General features: G+C 35.8%; 1 protein-coding gene and 1 non-coding gene across 4 annotated transcripts in view; one reads left to right on the forward strand and one right to left on the reverse strand.

Moving 5' to 3' along the window:
* The window catches only part of STAG1 (STAG1 cohesin complex component), a 418,952-nt gene that overhangs the window by 221,742 nt on the left and 176,601 nt on the right, over positions 1–20,609 (reverse strand). For 2 of the 3 annotated variants that reach the window (XM_045791826.2, XM_045791827.2), the window contains one exon: positions 6,141–6,237. The exons of the other annotated variant lie outside the window; for it this stretch is intronic. In XM_045791826.2, the coding sequence (XP_045647782.1) occupies positions 6,141–6,237 (97 nt within the window). The remainder of the gene's footprint in view (positions 1–6,140; positions 6,238–20,609) is intronic. 3 annotated transcript variants of the gene reach the window in all.
* LOC123788502 (U6 spliceosomal RNA) lies at positions 11,257–11,359 on the forward strand. Its single transcript, XR_006778519.1, has one exon. It is a non-coding gene; the product is annotated as a U6 spliceosomal RNA (small nuclear RNA).

The following is a 20,609-nucleotide window of genomic DNA, read 5'->3' on the forward strand; positions in this document are numbered from 1 at the left end:
TTCAACAGAGTATTATTCAGCCATAAAAAAGAATGAAATCTTGCCATCAGCATGGCAAATTGATGGACATCCCATATGACATGTCTGGACCTAGAGGGTATAATGCTATCTGAAACAAGTCAGACGAAGAGAAATACCTTAAGGTATTTTCACATATAGGTGAAACCTAAGAAACAAAACAAATGAACAAAGAAAACAGAAACAGACTTGTAAATATGGAAGACTGATGGATGCCAAAGGGGCAGGGGGAGGAATTAGGTGAAATAGGTGAAGGGGATTAAGAGGTATAAACTTCTAGTTATAAAATAAAATAAGTCACAGGAATGAAAAATACAGCATAGAAAATATAGTGAATAATACTGTAATAACTCTGTACAATAACTTGAGAGATACAACTGTACTTATCATGGGGAACATTTCATAATGTATATAAATTTGAAACCATTATGTTGTACACCTGAAACTAATATTGTATGTCAGCTATACTTCAATTTAAAAGAAGGCATATTCAAATTAAGTATCACCCTTTCACCCCAATTCCCTCTAGACTTTCCACCTCATTTACATACACACACACCCTGCAGATAGCCAGTCAATATTCTGTTTGGTCTTTCCTCTGTTTCCATTTGCTCAAGAGAAGGTATACATATGTATATTCCATTTTCCCCTTCTTTCTTCCCAAGAAAGTTGCATACTGTAGACACTCTTTTGCACTTTGCATTTCGCCCTTAAAAATGTATCCTGAAAATCTCCCTGCATCAGTCCACAGAGATCTTTCCCATTCTTTTTCACAGTGGAATTTTTTACAAAATTCCATTGTGTACCTCTGTGACAATTTACTTAATCATTTTCCTATATATGAGTATTTAGGTTGTTTCCAAAATTTTTGCAATAGCAAATAATATTGTATTAAGTAACCCTGTGCCTGTATTTTCTTAATTCTGGAGGCATATCTTCATGACAAATTTATAGAAGTAGGATGGCTGGATAAAAACAAATGTAGTTTTGGTAGATATTGCCAAATCTCTTTCCATCAGAGATGTATCAATTTTTATTCCAGGAAACAATGTAACAATGTCTATTTTCTAACAGCTTAACCAACAGAGTATTCTTGTAATTTTTAAATTTATCAATCTGATAGGTGAAAAATGATATCTCAGTGTAGATGCAATTTGCCTCTCTTCTTTCACATGTTTTAAGATACACTTACTAAATTTTCACTAGTACTTGGGTATATTTCTGGATTTCTATTATATTCCACTGATGTGAAAGACAGTGTGCCTTCTTCATTAATCATATTAAGAAAAGATCATTCTATGACTTTTATCAAAATGTTTTAAAATCCAGTTTTTAAATGCCTTTTCAGAAACTAAGAAGATACTAGAAAGGAAAACTGGCAAGGGACAGGAACAGAGAATTCAAAGAAAAGGTAATAGAAATAGCTCTCAAGCCTCACTCACAAGAGAAATACAAATTAAAATCATCCATATATAAAAATTAACCACAATCAACAACCTAATTATAAAGCTAAAACTGTAAAACTACAGATTTTCCTTCACTTTCCTTCACTTATGGGGTTACAACCTGATAAGCCCATCGTACGTAAGCTGAAAATATTAAGTAAAAAAATGCACTTAATACATCCAACCCACTGAATATCTATAGCTTAGTCTAGCTCAGAACACTTCCTTAGCACACAGTTGGGTAAAATCATCAAATACAAAGCCTATTTTATAATAGAGTGTTGAATACCTCATGCAATTTACTGAATGTGAAAAGGAGAATGACTGTAGAGGTAAAGAATGGTTTTTGAGTGTATTGGTTGTTTACCATCAGTATTGCGTGGCTGACTGGGAGGTGTGGCTCACTGTTTCTGCCCAGTATCAGGAGACAGTATCCTATCACATATCTCTAAGCTCGAGAAAAGGTCAAAATTCAAAATTCAAAGTACAATTTCTATTGAATGCATATTATTTTTGCACCATTGTAGAGTGAAAAAAAAATCACAAGTTGAGGGGTCCCTGGGTGGCGCAGCTGGTTAAGCATGGGACTCTTGGATTTCAGTTTTGGTAGTGACCTCAGGGTCATAAGATCAAGCTCCACACTGGGCTCCGTGCTCAGCACGGTGTCTGCATAAGACTGTCTATCCCACTCTCTCTGCCCCTCCCCCACCTCTCTCTCTAAAATAAATAAATCTATCTTTAAAAATAGATTTAAAAAAAAATCACAAGTTGAACCATAGTAAGTAGGGGACTGTCTCAATTTGAAAAAAACATAAGGATAAATCTTCATGCCCTTTTATTTAGCAATGGATTCTTAGATGTGACACTACAAGCATGAGCAAAAAATAAAAACAGATGAAATGGACTAAATTAAAATTTAAAACTTTTTGAGTATGAAAGAACATCTTTAAGAAAGTGAAAAGACAAAGCTACAAAAGGGGAAGAAAGTAGTTCCAAGTTATGTATCTGATAAGAGCTTAGTATTCAAAATATATACAGACCCCTAAACAATGCACAACAAAAGGAAAACTATCTAATTTAGAAATGAATAAAGGACATGAATAAACATTTCTTTAAAAAAGATATACAAATGGCCAAGAGACACATGAAAATATGTTCAAGATCACTGATAATTAAGGAAACACAAATCAAAACCACAAGAAGATACCACTTCATACCCATTAGGACACTTAAAATTAAAAAATTGGAAAACAGCAAGTGTTGACAAGGATGTGGAGAAAAGGGAACCCTAGTGCACGGTTGGTGAGTATGTAAACTGGTGCAGCCACTGTAGAAAACAGTACAGAGAGGAGGTGAAGAAATAAGAATCCCCATAACATTTTTCGGAGGAATATAAAATGCTACAGCTGCTGTGAAAAACAATTTGATGGTTCCCTAAAAAGGAAAACAGAATTACCATAGGATCCAGCAATTCCACTCCTACATATTTACCCACCAAAATCAAGAAACAAGCACTCAAACACAATTTGTTCATAAATGTTTACAGTAACAATATTCACAATAACCAAAAGGTGGAAATAATTCAAATGTCCATCAACAGATGAATAAACTTAAAAATTGTGATCTACATCCCAATGTTATTCAGCCATTAAAAGGAATGAATTACAGATATATGGCACTACCTTGATAAACCTCGAAGACATTATGGTTAAATGAAGAAATCAGACACAAAAGGTCACAAGTTGTAGAACTACTTTTATATAAGATGACCAAAACAGGCAAATCTATAGGAACAGAAAGCAGATTAGAACTTGCCAAGGACTAAAGGAGGAATGGAGAATGGGAATGATTACTTGATAAATATGAGGTACTCTCCTGGAGTGATGAAAACATTTTGATACTAGAGAGAAGAGGTTGCACAACATTCAACATTGTGAACATGCTAAAAGTTGCTGAACTGTACAATTTTAAATGGTTAATTGTAATAAATAAATAAATAACCAAATAAATAAATAGGCTAATTGTATGTTAAGTGAATTTCACCTCAATTTTTTTTTTTTAAAGATTTTATTTATTTATTCGACAGGATAGAGACAGCCAGCGAGAGAGGGAACACAAGCAGGGGGAGTGGGAGAGGAAGAAGCAGGCTCATAACGGAAGAGCCCAATGTGGGGCTCGATCCCATAACGCCGGGATCACGCCCTGAGCCAAAGGCAGACGCTTAACCGCTGTGCCACCCAGGCGCCCCTCACCTCAATTTTTAAAAATTACACTGGCACATCATTTTTACAGCATTCATAAGGCCAACCCCAAAATTTGATAAAAATACTTTGTGGAAAAGTCTAAGAAGAAACATCCTCATGTATTACTAATGGGAGTAAAAATGGGAACAATTCCTATAGAAGTTAGGCAATATCTGATATAATTTTACAAATTCATTTTCCCACAGACATTCTTCCACAAAGACCAAAAAAGGTATACACAAAATTACTCATTACAGTACTGTAATAGCAAAAGACTACAAATCATGTAGTGGTCTTTTTTTTTTTTTTTTTTAATGATTTTATTTATTTACTTGACAGAGAAACAGTGAGAGAGGGAACACAAACAGAGGTAGTGGGAAAGGGAGAAGCAGGCTTCGTGCTCAGCAGGAAGCCCAATACGGGGTTTGATCCCAGGACCCTTGAGATCAGGACCTGAGCCCAAGGCAGATGCTTAACGACTGAGGCGCCCAGGAGCCCCAATGCAATGGTCTTTTAATAAAAGACTAAACTAAATTATTGTACACATGCACAAAGGAATGCTATGATGCTGTATTAAAAAAGCTCCCTATACATGAGTATTTCTGTATAAGAGCGGTGGGAAAGGAAAGAATATATATTCCCAGTTATACATACAGAAATTAGATAAATAATGCCAACAGATAGACAGATGAATGTACAACAAAGTAGTTAAATGAAGTTAACTCTGTGGAGATAGATGGGAAGGCAGGAAGTCGTGAAGACTTTTTGCTTTATATATTCTAAAGCTTTTTGGTCTTTTGAATCCTGGGAATGAATTAAAAAAGGAAAAAATTTAAAGACCACAAGTTGTTTTAAAATCAAAACCGAATCCAACAGAACACTTACATAGGTTAGACAATACATTTGAAGTACATCACTCAGTGCTTGCCTTATATCCATTTTAAGACTACAAAATTAACAGTCACTTTCCTCCAAATCGCATAATCTCCTGCCACTCTTCACCAATCTCAATGCTCTCAGATTCAGGTTCAAACTCCATTTACGTTCAAGAGTGCACCCTGCTTTCTTGTCTTTAGGTATTTATACATCATCTGTTAACTTCCGTCTTCCTTGTCCCCTTTAACTTTCTTTTCCTCAGCCTCAGTCTCACCACAGAGTTTCTTCCTCTGACATGTGCTTTCTTACAAATATCCCAACATTTACACATACATAGAGATAACAAAGCCTGGGCTACATCAGAAGCCCCTCTTTGTTATTACCATAGTATCCTGACTGAGACAAGCCTGACTCTGAATCTTGAGTTTGGCACTTTAACTAACTGTATGATGTCCAAAACTTACCTCAGCCTTTATTCTCAGCTTCTTGATCTATAAAAATCACAACTGCCTGATCTGACTATTAACCAATATATTAAATGAGCAAATGCATATAAAATACAAAGCATAACACATATTAAATTGTCATTAAATTGTAAGCATTGTTATTGAGATGACACTGATGAGTACTTTTTACTTAACTATTGGTATATTTCCCTCTCTGCTCCTTCTAATAAAGCCTCCTTTGAAAATTACACATACTCTAATACTGCAGAGACTGTCTTGATAACATGTGTGAGTGCTTAGTACAAGGCAGGTGCTCTGTAAATATTTGATAAACTACTTATGTCAACACTGTGAGTGACAAACAGAAATAAGAAAGGCTTCGAGAAATCAACTGTATTAGTGATCTCAATAAAAGATCACTGTACTCTATGTGCTGAAAAGCAAAGAATGCTGATTTACCAACTGATCTCCCCCATGTAACACATTAGAACCTGTTAAGATTTATCTATTCCTAAAAAAAAAAAAAAAAAAAAAAAAAAAAAAAAGATTTATTCCTAGGAAGAAAAATATCTATCAATTCTATCAATTACCTATTAATATGATAAAAATAAAATTACATTTTATTTTAAAAAACTGTCTACATATTTCCAATGGATGATAAACTTAAGAAATCAGATTCTGGTACTTATGTTTCCTAAAGCAAATTATTAAAGCTTCAAGTACTTCATCTGTACAATGAGGACCAAAATACTGACAAGGATATAAAATACTGAATGTTAGCAACTTGCAAAATTCCTAATATGGAGCATAAGTACAAATAATATCAGTAAGTATTAATTATAAAAGCTTATGATCTAAAAAGTCAATTCATAAATTCATTAAACAAACCTTAGATTTCCTTCAAAATTTCATAAAATTTTAGAAATCTTTATTTCATAGCAAAACTGAACAAAACAAGATGAAATATCCTTAAATAATAATAATTTTCCTTACCAGAAAAAGATTAGCACATAGTTCTAGGATGGATTATATATAACTAAAGAAAGGCGAAGTAAATTTGACACTGTTGGACTGACAGACTCGATGTAATTATTTATCCCAACATTACGTACCTCGACATCCTGAACACTGGATAAAAAAGTTGATTAAATCCAGAAGTGCGATGTCCCTGTCTTGTTTATATGATTCAATCCAGTCATCCACCACGGACTGTAGAAAAAAATATATATAAAAATGAAAATGTCAAAATAATTGATATTACAGCAAATAAATTTTTTTAAGTTTGATTTTATCTGTGTCTACTTAAAGAAATCATTTCTCTGTAGCCAAATAAAACTAAAGAGTCCTTTATTTTTAAAAGTAATTAAAAGATGAGTTACTAGGTTTCAAAAATTTGTTTAGACCACAATAAAAATCTGAACGGTCCAATAATTATTAAGCAACTATAGATACCAATATTCAAACCGCACGGTGAAAGTAACACAAAAGCTAAACTAATTACACTTAACATAGAAAGTTTCGAAGTATCAAAAAACCTATTCCGTTAGTAGTGCATAAAAATAGTACCCACCATATATAACCAAATGCATTTTTGTCAGGAATGCAAAAATAAGTCAAGATTAGGAAATCAAATTCAATTTATGAATGAAGTAGAGAAATTAAATGGTCATATTACTAGATCTCAGAATCATACCTGATAGAATTGTGCAGCCAAGCTTAATAAACAACTCCTAGAAAAACTAGTTAGATGAAATATAAACAAGGTAAAGACAAAGATTAAGATATATTTTTTAAATGTTCAAGACATTTCAATTCAAAAAGGAACACGGTAAGGATGCTCTAAGTTTTTAATTAAGGCAAAATGAGTAAAATAGTAACAAAGAAAATTCTCCCTTTCCAACAGCTGAAAAAATACCTAACAGTCTCTACTAAAGTGACTCAAAAGATTCATAATGGAAAAAATTTGACAAGACAGGTGACAAAAGAGAAATGTACAAAATAACTTTTGGATATTAGCAATATACAAGAAACATAAATGGATGAGCAGCCTGTTCACAACTACAATTACCTGAGAATAAATTCAAGAAAAGTATAAATGTTATTGCGGAAAGTTATAAAAATTCAGAGGATATAGAAAATCACCTAAATAAGTTCATATACAGAGTTTAAAAAAATAAAAAAGCCTTAAAGCTCTATCAATAAAGTCTTTCCAAACTGTTAGGCAAATTTAATGTGAGTCCATACAGCATACTTGTAGGCAATATTGTTTGAGGTTCCTTGGGTGGGGGTAGGGTATCAGAGAAAATGTATGACAATAATTTTTAAACACTTTTAAAATAAATTTTTACTTTTATATGTAAATACAATATACATATACAGTAAGACGTATGAAACTTAAGTTACACCCAGATGAAATTTTATAAATACATACACCTGTGTAATCCTAACCAAGATGAAAATATAAGACATTTCCAAAACTGAAACGGCTCCTAGATGCTCCCTTCCGGTCAAAAACCATCCCCAGCTCAAAGGGTTTAACTATTATTCCATAACAGTGGACATGTTTTTCAATTCATATAAATAGTATCATCTTTTATGTTCTGACTTTTTTTTAAGATTTTATTTATTTATTTGACAGAGAGAGAGAGACAGCCAGTGAGAGAGGGAACACAAGCAGGCAGAGTGGGAGAGGAAGAAGCAGGCTCCCAGCAGAGCAGGGAGCCCAATGTGGGGCTCGATCCCAGGACCCTGGGATCACGCCCTGAGCCAAAGGCAGATGCTTAACAACTGAGCCACCCAGGTACCCCTGTTCTGACTTCTTTTAATCAAAGTTGTTATCAGTTGTTATGTGTATCAGTCCTTCCTCTTTTTGCATTGCTGAGTAGCATCACATTGTATTAATATACCATAATTATCCATTTTACTATTTAAGGATAACCACTGTTTCCATTTTAAGGCTATCACGAATAAAACTGCCATAAGCATGACTGTCACATATTTTGATGGACATAAACTTTTTTCTGTTCTATATATACCCAGTAGCAAACTTACTAACACACAGAATACATGTGTGTCGATGGTTAGTAGACAATGCCATATAATCTTCCAAAACAAGTGTACTAAGTTATACTTCCATCAGCAATTTATGAGATTGGGTGTTCCACATCCTCGCCGATACTAAGTATCATCAGTCCTATTAATTTAACCATTCTGATTGAGCATATGCCTTCTTTAATGACCTCTTCTATTGAAGAGCAACCACATTTCCTTCTTCCATGTGAAAAAGGGGACTTTTTTTTAAATTGCTGATGTATGTAACACTCTATTTCTCTGTCTCATCACATTAGTGTCTGGAAGGTTTTACTTTAAAAGTAAACAGAAAATTAGAAAGAATATTACAGTTGTAGAAGAGGGTAAAAAGAAAAAGGATGCCATGATATCTGTTCAAGGTTCAGCTCTGCTGAATAATGTGTCAAGGACATGCTGGGTAAGAATGGTGGTAAGGACAGTGGATAAAGCAGGTCAAGTGATTTTAAGACTCACAGCCTAAGCAGAAAAGCTTTCTGACCAAGGTAAGGAAGTATGGCACAAAGCTAAAGAGGAAGCCATTTCTCCACTTCTACATAGGGCCCATAATTGTGAAAATACTCTGAAGATGGTGAACAAATTTTAATTCCCAAAGTGACAGTATCAATGTATAATCCCACCAGTTACACGTGAGGAGACCAAAAACATTTTGAATAAAACTAGTGAACAGGGACTTGAGCATTATAAATATTAAAATTTAACACAAATACATGAAAATAAAACAGATCAAAAATACTGTAGGACTAGAAAATATAAGAAAATAGAGTGCAGAAATAAATCCAGGTATATACAGAACTTAAGCTGTGACAAAGGAGCACTTCAATTTTTGAGGAAAAGGAGTGGTTAATTTAATAAATGATTCTGGTATAATTGTTTATTCATCTGAAAGGAAACAAAGTCATACCTTTTAAAAGTTATCAGAGAGGGGTAAAAGCCAAAGAATCTAAAGAACTGAACTCCAGACAGATAAATCCTTCTTGAATTGGCAGACATTGGTGGTTATTAGAGGCAGTGCCAAGTATGGGCACAGGTGAGTGGATTATACAGTATTTCATAATATGTAAGGCCTTGGCTTGGCCTAGGGGACAGGATAAAACAGAAAACTACATGAGGCACATGAAAATTAAATTGTGGGGAACCTTCACTAGAAAAAGTATTTTTAAGTAGCCATACGGTACATACAGGGGACCAAAGGATAAGAAATATGGTACACATCTCATCAAAAAGAATGAAAGCCAAGGGATAATGAAAAGACATATTTAAAGTACTGAAAGAAAAAAAACTGCCCATCAGTTGGTGAAAAAACCCAGCTTCCCTGTGATCCCACAAAGATCAACAACTGGACAGCAATCCACGAACAACAACTCCAGGAGTCCACTTAGGACATTTTAACAACAAGAAAAGTGAGAATCATCGCATGAGAAGGAAGGCAACTTCAGTTTGCATGCATAATCCCATCCCCCAAACTAACACCAGTTTACAGTGCTCAGAAGGAACTTCACAGCTAAAGAGTTCCACTTGCTAGGAAAAAAAAGAGCGTGGTGAGCAACCAGCTCCCCCAGCCTTGCAGGGCCCTGTGCAGAAGTTCAGCTTTGATTCCACCCCATCTAGATCAGCAACCCATATATGTTCGGAGCTAGCTAGGAACAAGGAATAAAAGCAGAAGGTTATTAATAGCAGACAAGCACCAGGAGCAATCATGGTTCACAGAAAGCTACTCTGCAGACAAACTCAGCATGTTTTGCCACTGACAAAGCCAAAGGTTAGCACAGCCACTGTGGACTCCCACAGATTTTGCCAGCTTTCTCCCCACAGGTATCTCTTGCCACCACCAGCTCTGCCCCACAGCCATGCGGGATCTCTATGGCTGCAAAAGTATAAGACGCCAGTCACCTGAACCCCTTTGCAGCCCCACGGGAGCCAAGAAGCCACATAAGCAGCCAACTTAAGCTTCTACAGCTAGGTAGTATAAGACACCAGCCTAGGGGCGCCTGGGTGGCACAGCGGTTAAGCGTCTGCCTTCGGCTCAGGGCGTGATCCCCGCGTTCTGGGATCGAGCCCCACATCAGGCTCCTCTGCTATGAGCCTGCTTCTTCCTCTCCCACTCCCCCTGCTTGTGTTCTCTCTCTCGCTGGCTGTCTCTATCTCTGTCAAATAAATGAATAAAATCTTTAAAATATTAAAATAAAAAAAAATAAGACACCAGCCTAGCGCCACTTCTCCATCACTGAACACTGTGCCCACACTCACAGCCCCTCTAGCTGTGCACCATTGGCCTAACAGTCATCACTGGCCTCCACTGCAGCATGCATGCACAGGCTAGGGAAATATGCGGCCACTGGTGAGTGTACCAAAAAAGCCAAGAAACCCTGTAGCTGCTGGTAGGTCCAGATCAGGCCCTGCCTTCTGTCACTGTCTGGTACCACCATTCCCACCTGTACCTAGGGTTCTCTAGGCTGTGCGCCCACAACCCCCTCCTCTACCCCAAGACCCATCCATGGCCTCCACCGCAGCAGTGTGCATGCCTGGAGGACGTATGCAACCACAAGAGAGCACACTGACAGCCAGGTCCTCTAGAGCTACCGGTGAGCCCATATTTGGCTCTAGCCCTTGCTACCTGCACTGATACTCATTACTATAACTGTGTCTGAACTAGGTCTCTTCCACTGCATAGACAACTGCAGCTACCCACCACAGCTGAGTGTGTGCACACCACCAGATCTGGCCAAGACCACTGTCTGCCTTGGTCCCTAGATACCAAACCTAGAGGTGTTGCTTAGTACCCAAACCCACAGTGCCCACTAAAAACCACCTGTCTGTCCATGCATTAGAACAAGGTGGCCTGAACCAAAAAGACATCATGATTTCCTGGACCCAGTGCCACCACATGCCACATTTCTCACCCTACACTAGTAGACCAAGGGTCACTGTATGATTAAATGTGCCCGCACACACAGGTGAAAGCCTCCCCTTATGAAGAGGTAACTGCTTCTTCACGCACAGGTGTGAAAACATAGCTTCAGGATTATGAAGAATCAAGCAAATACATCTCTACAAAAGAAATGCTGTATACCTCTAGTAACCAGTCCAAAGAAATCCAGATTCAAAAACCGTTGGACAAAGAATTCAAAATAGTTTTCTGTGCTTGCTTCTGCAGCACATATACTAAATTGAAATCCTACAGAGATTAGCATGGCCCCCATGCAAGGATGACATGCAAACTCGTTAAGCATTCAATATTAAAAAAAAATTATACAGCTAGCCAGAGAGCTACAAGAGAATACAGATAAAGATATCAGAAAAAATATATAAGAACAAACTGAGAAGCTCAACAAAGAAAGAAAACATAAGAAAGAACAACAGAAATTTTGGAGCTAAAGAATACAATGACTATAATGAAGAATTAAATAAGAGTTTAAACAATGAACTTGAATAAGCTGAAGGGAGAATCAATAAGCTAGAACACAGATCAAATGAAATTATCTAAATATAGGAGCAAAAAGAAGAGTGACAGGAATGAAGAAAGCTTATGGGAATTATGGCATACTGACAAAAGAAATAACATATACAAAACCATTGGAGTCCCAAAGGAAAATGAGAAGAAAATGCTAAAAGCTTATTTTAAAAAATAATGGATCAAGTGTTTTTTTAAATTCCTCTTGACACACTGATTGTTCAACAGAATGTTGTTTAATCACCACACATTTATGGATTTTCCAGTTTTCTTCATGTAATTAATTTCTAGTTTTATACTACTGTGGATCTAAAATAAGAATGCTTGATATGATTTTGATCATCATTAAGACTTGTTTTCTGGCCTAACATATGATCTATCTTGGAAAATAGTTCCATGTGAACTTGAGGAGAATATGTATTCTGTTCTTTTGGATGCGATGTCCTGCAAATATCTGTTAGGACTATTTGGTCTAACCTGTCATTTAAGGTTTCCTTATTGACTCTGTATAAATTATCTATGAATTGATGTAAATGGGGTATTAAAGTCCCCCACTATTATTGTATTGCTGTACATTTCTCCCTTTCGGTCTCTTAATATTTTCTTTACATATTTAGGTGCTCCTATGTTGGGTGCATAAATATTTACAAATGCAGTATCTTCTTATTGGATTGACCCCTTTATAATTATGTAATTTGTTGTCTCATATTACAATCCTTGTTTTTAAAATCTATTTTGGCTGGTATAAATATAGCTATTTCAGCTTTCTTACAGTTTCTATTTGCAAGGGATACCTTTTTCCATCCCTTTGATTTAAGGCCATGTGAGTCCTTATACCTAAGGTGAGTCTCTCACCAGTAGATGGATCTTCTTTTTGTTGTCCATTCAGCCACTCCATGTCTTCTGATTTGCAAATTTAGTCCATTTACATTTAAAGTAATTAATGATAAGTATGTACTTAATGCCATTTTGTTAATTATTTCTTGGCTATCTTTGTAGTTCTCTATTCTCTTCTTCTTCCCTTGAAACACAGGAAAGTAGAAATTTAACCAACCAAACTTTACGGGATGGAGCAAAAGGAGTTCTAAGAGAGAAACACAGTGATAAATACTTACATCAAGAAACCATAAAAACCTCAAATAAACAACCTAACTGTATACCTAAAGGAACTGGGGGGAAAAAAAAAGAATAAAGCCCAAAGTTAGAAGGAAATAACAAAGATGAGAGAGTAGAAATAAGTGAAATAGAAACTAAAAAGATAATAGAAAAGATCAACGAAACTAAGAGCTGCTTCTTTGAAAAGATAAACAAAACTGATAAACCTTTAGACTTATCTAGAAGAAAGATGACTCAAAATCAGACATAAGAGATGTTATGACTAATATCACAGAAACAGAAAGGATCATAAGATATTACCATGAATAATCATACGCTAAGAAATTGGACAACTTAGAAGAAATGGATAAATTCTTAAAAAATAAAACCTCCCAAGACCGAACCATTATCTAATAGAAAACCTGAACACTTACTAGTAAGGAGACTAAGTTATGAAAAGCCTACTAACGAACAACAGTACAGGACACATCAGCTATACTGGTGAATTCTACCAAACATTCAAATTAAAATTAATACAAATCCTTTCTCATAGAAGAGGAGGGAACTCTACCAAACTCACTTTTTGAGGCAAGCATCACCCTGATATCAAAACAAGATACAGATACCTTGCAGGCCAGGAGAAAATGGAAAGATAAATTCAAAGTGCTAATAGAAAGAAACTATCAATCAAGAATACTTTACCTAGTAATGCTGTCCTTCAAAACTGAAAGTGAAATAAAGACTTTCCCTAAACAAAAGTTGAGGAAATTCATCACCTGCATTACAAGAAATGCTGAAAAGAGATCTTCCAGCTGAAACAAAAGGATGCTAATTAGTAACAGGAAAACATGACAAAATAGAGAATACCTGGGTGGTTCAGTTGGTTAAGCATCTGCCTTCGGCTCAGGTCATGATCCTGGAGTCCTGGGATTGAGCCCCACATAAGACTCCCTGCTCAGTGGGGAGTCTGCTTCTCCCTCTGCCTCTCTTCCCCCCCACCGCTGCTTGTTCTTTCTCTCTCTCTACCTCCCACTCACTCTGTCTCCCAAATAAACAAAATCTTAAAAAAAAAAAGAAAAATGACAATATACAACAACTGTAAAGGTAAGCATACAGTCAGATTCAGAACCCCTAATATTATAATATGGTAGTGTGTTAACTACTTCAGTATAAAGGTTAAAGGACAAAAATATTAAAAATAGCTATAGCTTTAAATTTAATGAATACACAATAGAAAAAAGTAAATGTGACATCAAAAACATAAATATAAAAGTGGGGGGATCTTGTAGAGATATCTGCACTCTCACGTTCACTGCATCATTTTTCACAATGGCCAAAATACCGAAACAATCTAAATGCCCATCAATGAATGAATGAGGAAAACGTGGTATCTATACACTGGACTACTTTTCAGCCAAGAGAAAGAAGGAAATTCTGTCACTTGTAACAACCTGGATGAAACTTCAAGTCATAAAGTTAGGTGAAGTAAGTCAGACAAAGAAAAAATATACTGTATGATTTTACTTATATAGGGAATCAAAAAAAAAAGAAAAAAAAAGCCAAACTCAGGGAAACAGACATAGAGTGGTGGTTACCAGGGCCTGTGAGATAGGGGAAATGGGAAGGAATAGGTCAAAGGATTAAAAACTTCCAACTATAAGATTACCAAGTTCTGGGGCTAATGTATAGAATGATGATTATAGCTAATAATACTGTATTCTATAATCTTAAATGTTCTCACCACAAAAAACAAATGGAAATAATACAAGGGGATGGGATATTAGCTAATGCTAAAGTAGTAATAATTCTGCAATATACAAACAACATCAAATCAAATTTATACACTTTAAACTTACACAATGTTATATGTCAACTGTATCTCAATAAAAATGAGGGAAAAAAGAAAAAATGCAGAATTTTTTACCCAGCAAAAAATATCCTTCAAATAAAAGCAAAACAAAAACTTTTCGGATTAAGAAAACTGAAACAAAACCTAGCAAATGGACTAAACATTCCTCTTGAAAGACAAAGACCATCCAGACTGGATAAAAAGACCCAATCCCATGATACCTACAAGAGACACTTTACATATAGAAGCACAGATAACATGTATCACTCAAACTTTATAATAAAGCTGTTATGACTATATTAAACAAAAGTGGAAATCAAGACAAGGAGTATTACAAATATTAACAGAAAGATTTTATAGTAATAAAGCAGTAAATTCATCATGAAGATACACATGATGAAGAAAACACATTATCAAAATCTGTAGAATGCAGCTAAAACAGTGTTTACACAGAAATATGTAGCTTTAAATATTTACAAAAGAAAGATCTAATACAATGATTTAAGCTTCCACCTTAAGAAACTCCTATTACATTTGAGTATGAGTTGTCCTCATTTAGGGAGTAGGGAAAGATAAGTAGTAAAATTTTAAGATTACCAGTAAGAACACTTCCTTTTCTTTTCTTTTTTCATTTTTTAAGTAATCTACACCCAACGCAGGGCTCGAACTTACACCCCCGAGATCAAGATTCACATGCTCTACTGACTGAGCCAGCCATCCAAGCACCCCACAAAGAACACTTCTGATAACATACCTACAATCTCTCAAAGAGAAGATCACAGTTTTTGAATATCTGAATAATGAGTTAAAGTCACATAATCATTCTGGGACCCAAGCTGACAGAAGCTCTTTGATCCTCTATAAGAGGCTTCCAAGGTTGACCCTGAGTAATCAATATCCAGCTGATAAAGAGGAAAACACAAAAAAGCACGGCAGATTTTTACAATTCAGGCTTGGTAGTCATACATTATTACTTTGGGTAATACTTCATTGACAAGAACTTGTTAACTAGCCACATCTCAATACAAGGGGAGTGGAGACACGGAGTCTCCATTTGCCAGTACCCTCCTTGAACTTTCTCCACTATGAAAAGGGAAAAATTAATTTTTGTTAAGCCGCCAGTCATGTCTGCCAAAAGCTATCCCTCTGGCTACAACTATTTATATGCAGACTTCTTCCTTCATAGAAAAAATGATCACCTGCATGAATATTGTAATACTGTTTACTGGAGAAAAAAGCTAAGCAATCTAAATGTCTGCAAAGCAATGTTTCACTAAATTATGGTGTGGGTGTGTGTGGGTGTGTATATATACAAATGAAATATAACTATTAATACAAATGAGCTATATCTGTATGTTAACACTAATGATATAAAAGGTTGTTTACAACATACTAAGTAAAAAAAGAAATATGTATAATATGATTCTACCTTTAAAATAAATAATATCATGGAAAAAAGTATGAAAAATTCAAACTGTGACACTGATAGGCTTGCCTTCAATTCATTTCAAAACATTTAAATCTAAGACTTTACTACAAAGAACATCTCCAAAAACTTAGCCACAGATCCTCAACAAGAAAATTATATGCAGCATTTGAATCAGTTTACAGTAAAATGAGAAAAATCACTGCATTTGTTCTAACAATTTTATCATATTATAATAGAGGAAGTATTTAGAATTTGAGGTATTTAGAAAAATAATATTTTAAAAATTGGGAAAGAAAAACTAAAGCAAAAACAACAAAAAAAGTCAAGGTTCAAAGAGAAAATATAAATATGTGACACAAAATAGTCAATGTTGTAACTAAAAATGAGTTTTAAATATTCTAAGCTTTTTAAAAGCTAAACCTAAAAGAAAGCTCAATTGGGGCGCCTGGGTGGCGCAGCGGTTAAGCGCCTGCCTTCGGCTCAGGGCGTGATCCCCGCGTTCTGGGATCGAGCCCCACATCAGGCTCCTCCGTTATGAGCCTGCTTCTTCCTCTCCCACTCCCCCTGCTTGTGTTCCCTCTCTCGCTGGCTATCTCTGTCAAATAAATAAATAAAATCTTTAAAAAAATAAAAAAATAAAAGAAAGCTCAATCAATTCAATCTGGATCTCTACACAGTACACTGAGTGCATATTCTTCAAACTCTAGTAGATAAATATACTTCTTTCAGCAGGCCATTTGATAAGACCTTGGTTAGGCAGACAAGGACATAGAGAATTAGTATTCTGTAGTGTTACTTGAAGAGTAGATTCATTTGCTTCAGAGGAAGACAAGCAGATGGCAAAGATAACACACTATGTTGTAAACTAAAGACCCTAACTAGAAATCTTCAATGAAGGGCCCTCCCTCTTCCATATTGAGAATGACTGTATAATAATTAATATTTAGATTATTCTTTTCCATGTAGCTTTTAGCAATATCATATACATTTTCCATGAATGTAAATACTACAAAGATAGACTGAGAGTTGTTTATTACGCCATGAGACTAGACTGTTATTTTACCCTCATGTAAAAGCTAAAATGTTCCTGGTTTTCAGAGGCCTCCAAAGATTTTTTTTCTAACTTAACACTTCAAGGGAAAAAACTGGTTGATCCTACACATGTAATGCTAGTTCTTTCACTGCTACTCCTATTCCTACTATATTAACTAACAGCAGTTTTGGCCAATGTGATCCCATCACTGCCCTTTTACTACGCAACTATATTATTGCATAAATTCAGAGAAATTTATTTTTCAGCTTAAATGGTGTGACCCTTCAATGACAGGCCAGATTTCATTCCATAGTTAGGAATGGAATCACAGATTACAATATCATTTCAATGCCATTTTTCAGACAAATAAACACAATGTCCCATACACAGTGTTATTTCATAATTTCACTTGACACTAATCTTAGTTTTCTCTTTTGTCTTGTGTTAACTGCTTTTGAAACAGAAAGACACTACCAACAAGTATAAAAGCCTGAATAAGGTAATAGTGATGTCTAAATAAAATGGTACAGAAAAATTAAAATGACACTTTAAATATCATTCCTCTTAATGTCAAGCGTTTCTAATATTTCTCTCTGGTTCATAACATGTCTTTGCATTTGTGATATTTATCTTGCAGAAGTTCTCATCTGAGGAATTTTGCAGATGACAACCTGAATATGAATTCCTGATATATTGGCCATCACATTTCCATTCAGGACAAAACAACTGCTAGAGCAAGCAAGGTAGCAAAGACTGCAAGATGTAAGCGAGGTTAAGGATTCTTGCAGGTGTTGTTAGAGAAAAGAAATAGCACAAAATTAAGAACTTTTCTGAGCTAAGCATGAAACGGGTAGATGCCAGCCAAAAAACCAAAAACAAAAGCCTAGAAAAACTGCTACTTCTTCCTTCAAAAACTGGAGACTTCAGAGATTACTTAATCTTCTTTAGAATAGTAGAAGCGCTGAGGCATGTGGTCCTAGGAAGGCCTGCTATAAATTCTTGGCCTCAGAGGAACTGCAGGGGACGACCAGGATAAGTTGAGTTGCCTCCTATTCCTAAGGCTGGAAAAGTACTATCCAATTAACAGAACTCTTGGTTATGTGATACTCACAGGAATGGAAACCATGACAACATCTATTATACGTGAATTTGTGCCAAAGGAGGGATCCTAATAATTTGACTTGACCATCCAAATTGAAAAAAGCCTTAAGAAATCAAAGCAAAATAATATGCCTAAAAGACTCACTCATCAGCCAAGATGGGTATATTTGAAACAGATGGAAAATTTAAAGAATGGAAAGGACATTTTCGAAGTTTAAAAAAGAAAAAAAACTTTCAAATTTAAATACTTACTGGTTCAACGAAAGAATAATCACTATGGAAAATTAATGTCCTGGAAGTTCAGTGCAGGGAAAAAATCTCAAGATAAAAGAAAAATATACAAACGGAATTTATAAGTAAAGGGGTAAAATACCTGGCAGATGTAAGAAACACAAATAAGCTAACATTTTAAGAAGAAAATCTAGCTGATCAATAAAAGAGTTAAATCTGAACATAAATATAGCTTATCTAGTTCCTGTCAGAATTAATGGGAAAATGATACATACAAGCATAGCCAGGGAAAATTCATGAATTTCAAGGAAAAAGAGAAAACCTTATAAATATCAGCACCAATAATTAAACACAACATATACAAACTCTACTTCCACATACAGAGCATCCATCTGCATTCAATGCCTTTCTCTTAAGATAAGCAAATAGTTTCAAACACCAGACATTTGAGGAAAACCTCTGCACAACAATTACCAATTTATTGTGCCTCAGCACCAAAGTTACCCCACAAGTTGTCTGCTCTATAATAACGGACTAACTTTACAAGCACTTCTCCTTCAAAGTAAACATTTATTAGCTTTATTAGCACAGGGCTCTGGAAGGACACTCAGGGAGAAGGGGAACTTCTCTTCCTGGTTTTGATATGTTAGAGTTTTGTTTTTTACTTTTGCTGAATAGTCCGTCAGTGGTGGTCTATCTCATTCTCATGCTAAGAGTGTGCAGTTCTTTGGTATTCTTGAGCCCCAGCCTGGGATTGGTCATTACCCTCTTGATGCAACACAGACACTGGCATGCTCCAAGTCCCATCTGAGAGCAATGCCTCATCTTCCAGTGTAATACTGTCTACCATTGCCAACACGACTATATCTCAGAATGTTGTTTCCAGCTGCCTAGCAAATGTGAACCAGCTCTGGCTAAGGCAATCCAGTGAACCTGTCATTCAACAGGCTGCAAACCCTCCTTCTCCAACGAGGTCCAAACCCAAGTCTGAGGAAGAGGACCAGCACATCCAAATCTTTCTTCCCTTAAGAAATGTCTTTACATTAAAAGGATTATCCATCATGACCAAGTGGGATTCATCCCTGGGATGCAAGCGTGGTTCAACATTCGCAAATCAATCAGTGTGATAGATCATATCAACAGGAAAAGAGTCAAGAACCATATGATCCTCTCAACAGATGCAGAAAAAGCATTTGACAAAATACAGCATCCTTTCCTGATTAAAACCCTTCAGAGTGTAGGGATAGAGGGTACATTCCTCAATCTCATAAAAACCATCTATGAAAAACCTACAGCAAATATCATTCTCAATGGGGAAAAGCTGGAAACCTTTCCCTTAAGATCAGGAACACGACAAGGATGCCCACTCTCGCCATTATTATTCAACATAGTACTAGAAGTCCTTGCAACAGCAATCAGACGACAAAAAGGGATCAAAGGTATCCAAATCGGCAGAGAAGAAGTCAAAATGTCTCTCTTCGCAGATGACATGATACTCTATATGGAAAACCCAAAAGAATCCACGCCCAAACTATTAGAAGTTATAGAGCAATTCAGTAATGTGGCGGGATACAAAATCAATGCTCAGAAATCAGTTGCATTTCTATACACGAATAATGAGACTGAAGAAAGAGAAATTAGGAAATCCATCCCATTTACAATAGCACCAAAAACCATACGCTACCTTGGAATTAACTTAACCGGAGACATAAAGGATCTATATTCTAGAAACTACAAATCACTCTTGAAAGACATTGAAGAAGACACAAAAAGATGAAAAATATTCCATGCTCATGGATCGGAAGAATTAACACAGTTAAAATGTCCATGCTACCCAGAGCAATCTACACTTTCAACGCTATCCCGATCAAAATACCAATGAAATTTTTCAAAGAACTGGAACAAATAGCCCTTAAATTTGTGTGGAACCAGAAAAGGCCCCAAATCGCCAAGGAATTGTTGAAAAGGAAAAACAAAGCTGGGGGCATCACGTTGCCGGATTTCAAGCTCTACTACAAAGCTGTGATCACAAAGATGGCATGGTACTGACACAAAAACAGACACATAGACCAATGAAACAGAATAGAGAACCCAGAAATGGACCCTTGGCTCTTTGGGCAACTAATCTTTGACAAAGCAGGAAAAAACACCCAGTGGAAAAAAGTCTCTTCAATAAACGGTGCTGGGAAAACTGGACGGATATATGCAGAAGATTGAAACTTAACCACTCTTTCACACCATACACAAAGATAAACTCCAATGCAGGGTCAAATCACAATATGCTCCAGTAGACAAGTACACA

The sequence above is a fragment of the Ursus americanus genome, chromosome 20 (assembly GCF_024610735.1).
Source record: "Ursus americanus isolate L20-20 chromosome 20, mUrsAme1.1.p, whole genome shotgun sequence".
Taxonomy (NCBI): domain Eukaryota; kingdom Metazoa; phylum Chordata; class Mammalia; order Carnivora; family Ursidae; genus Ursus; species Ursus americanus.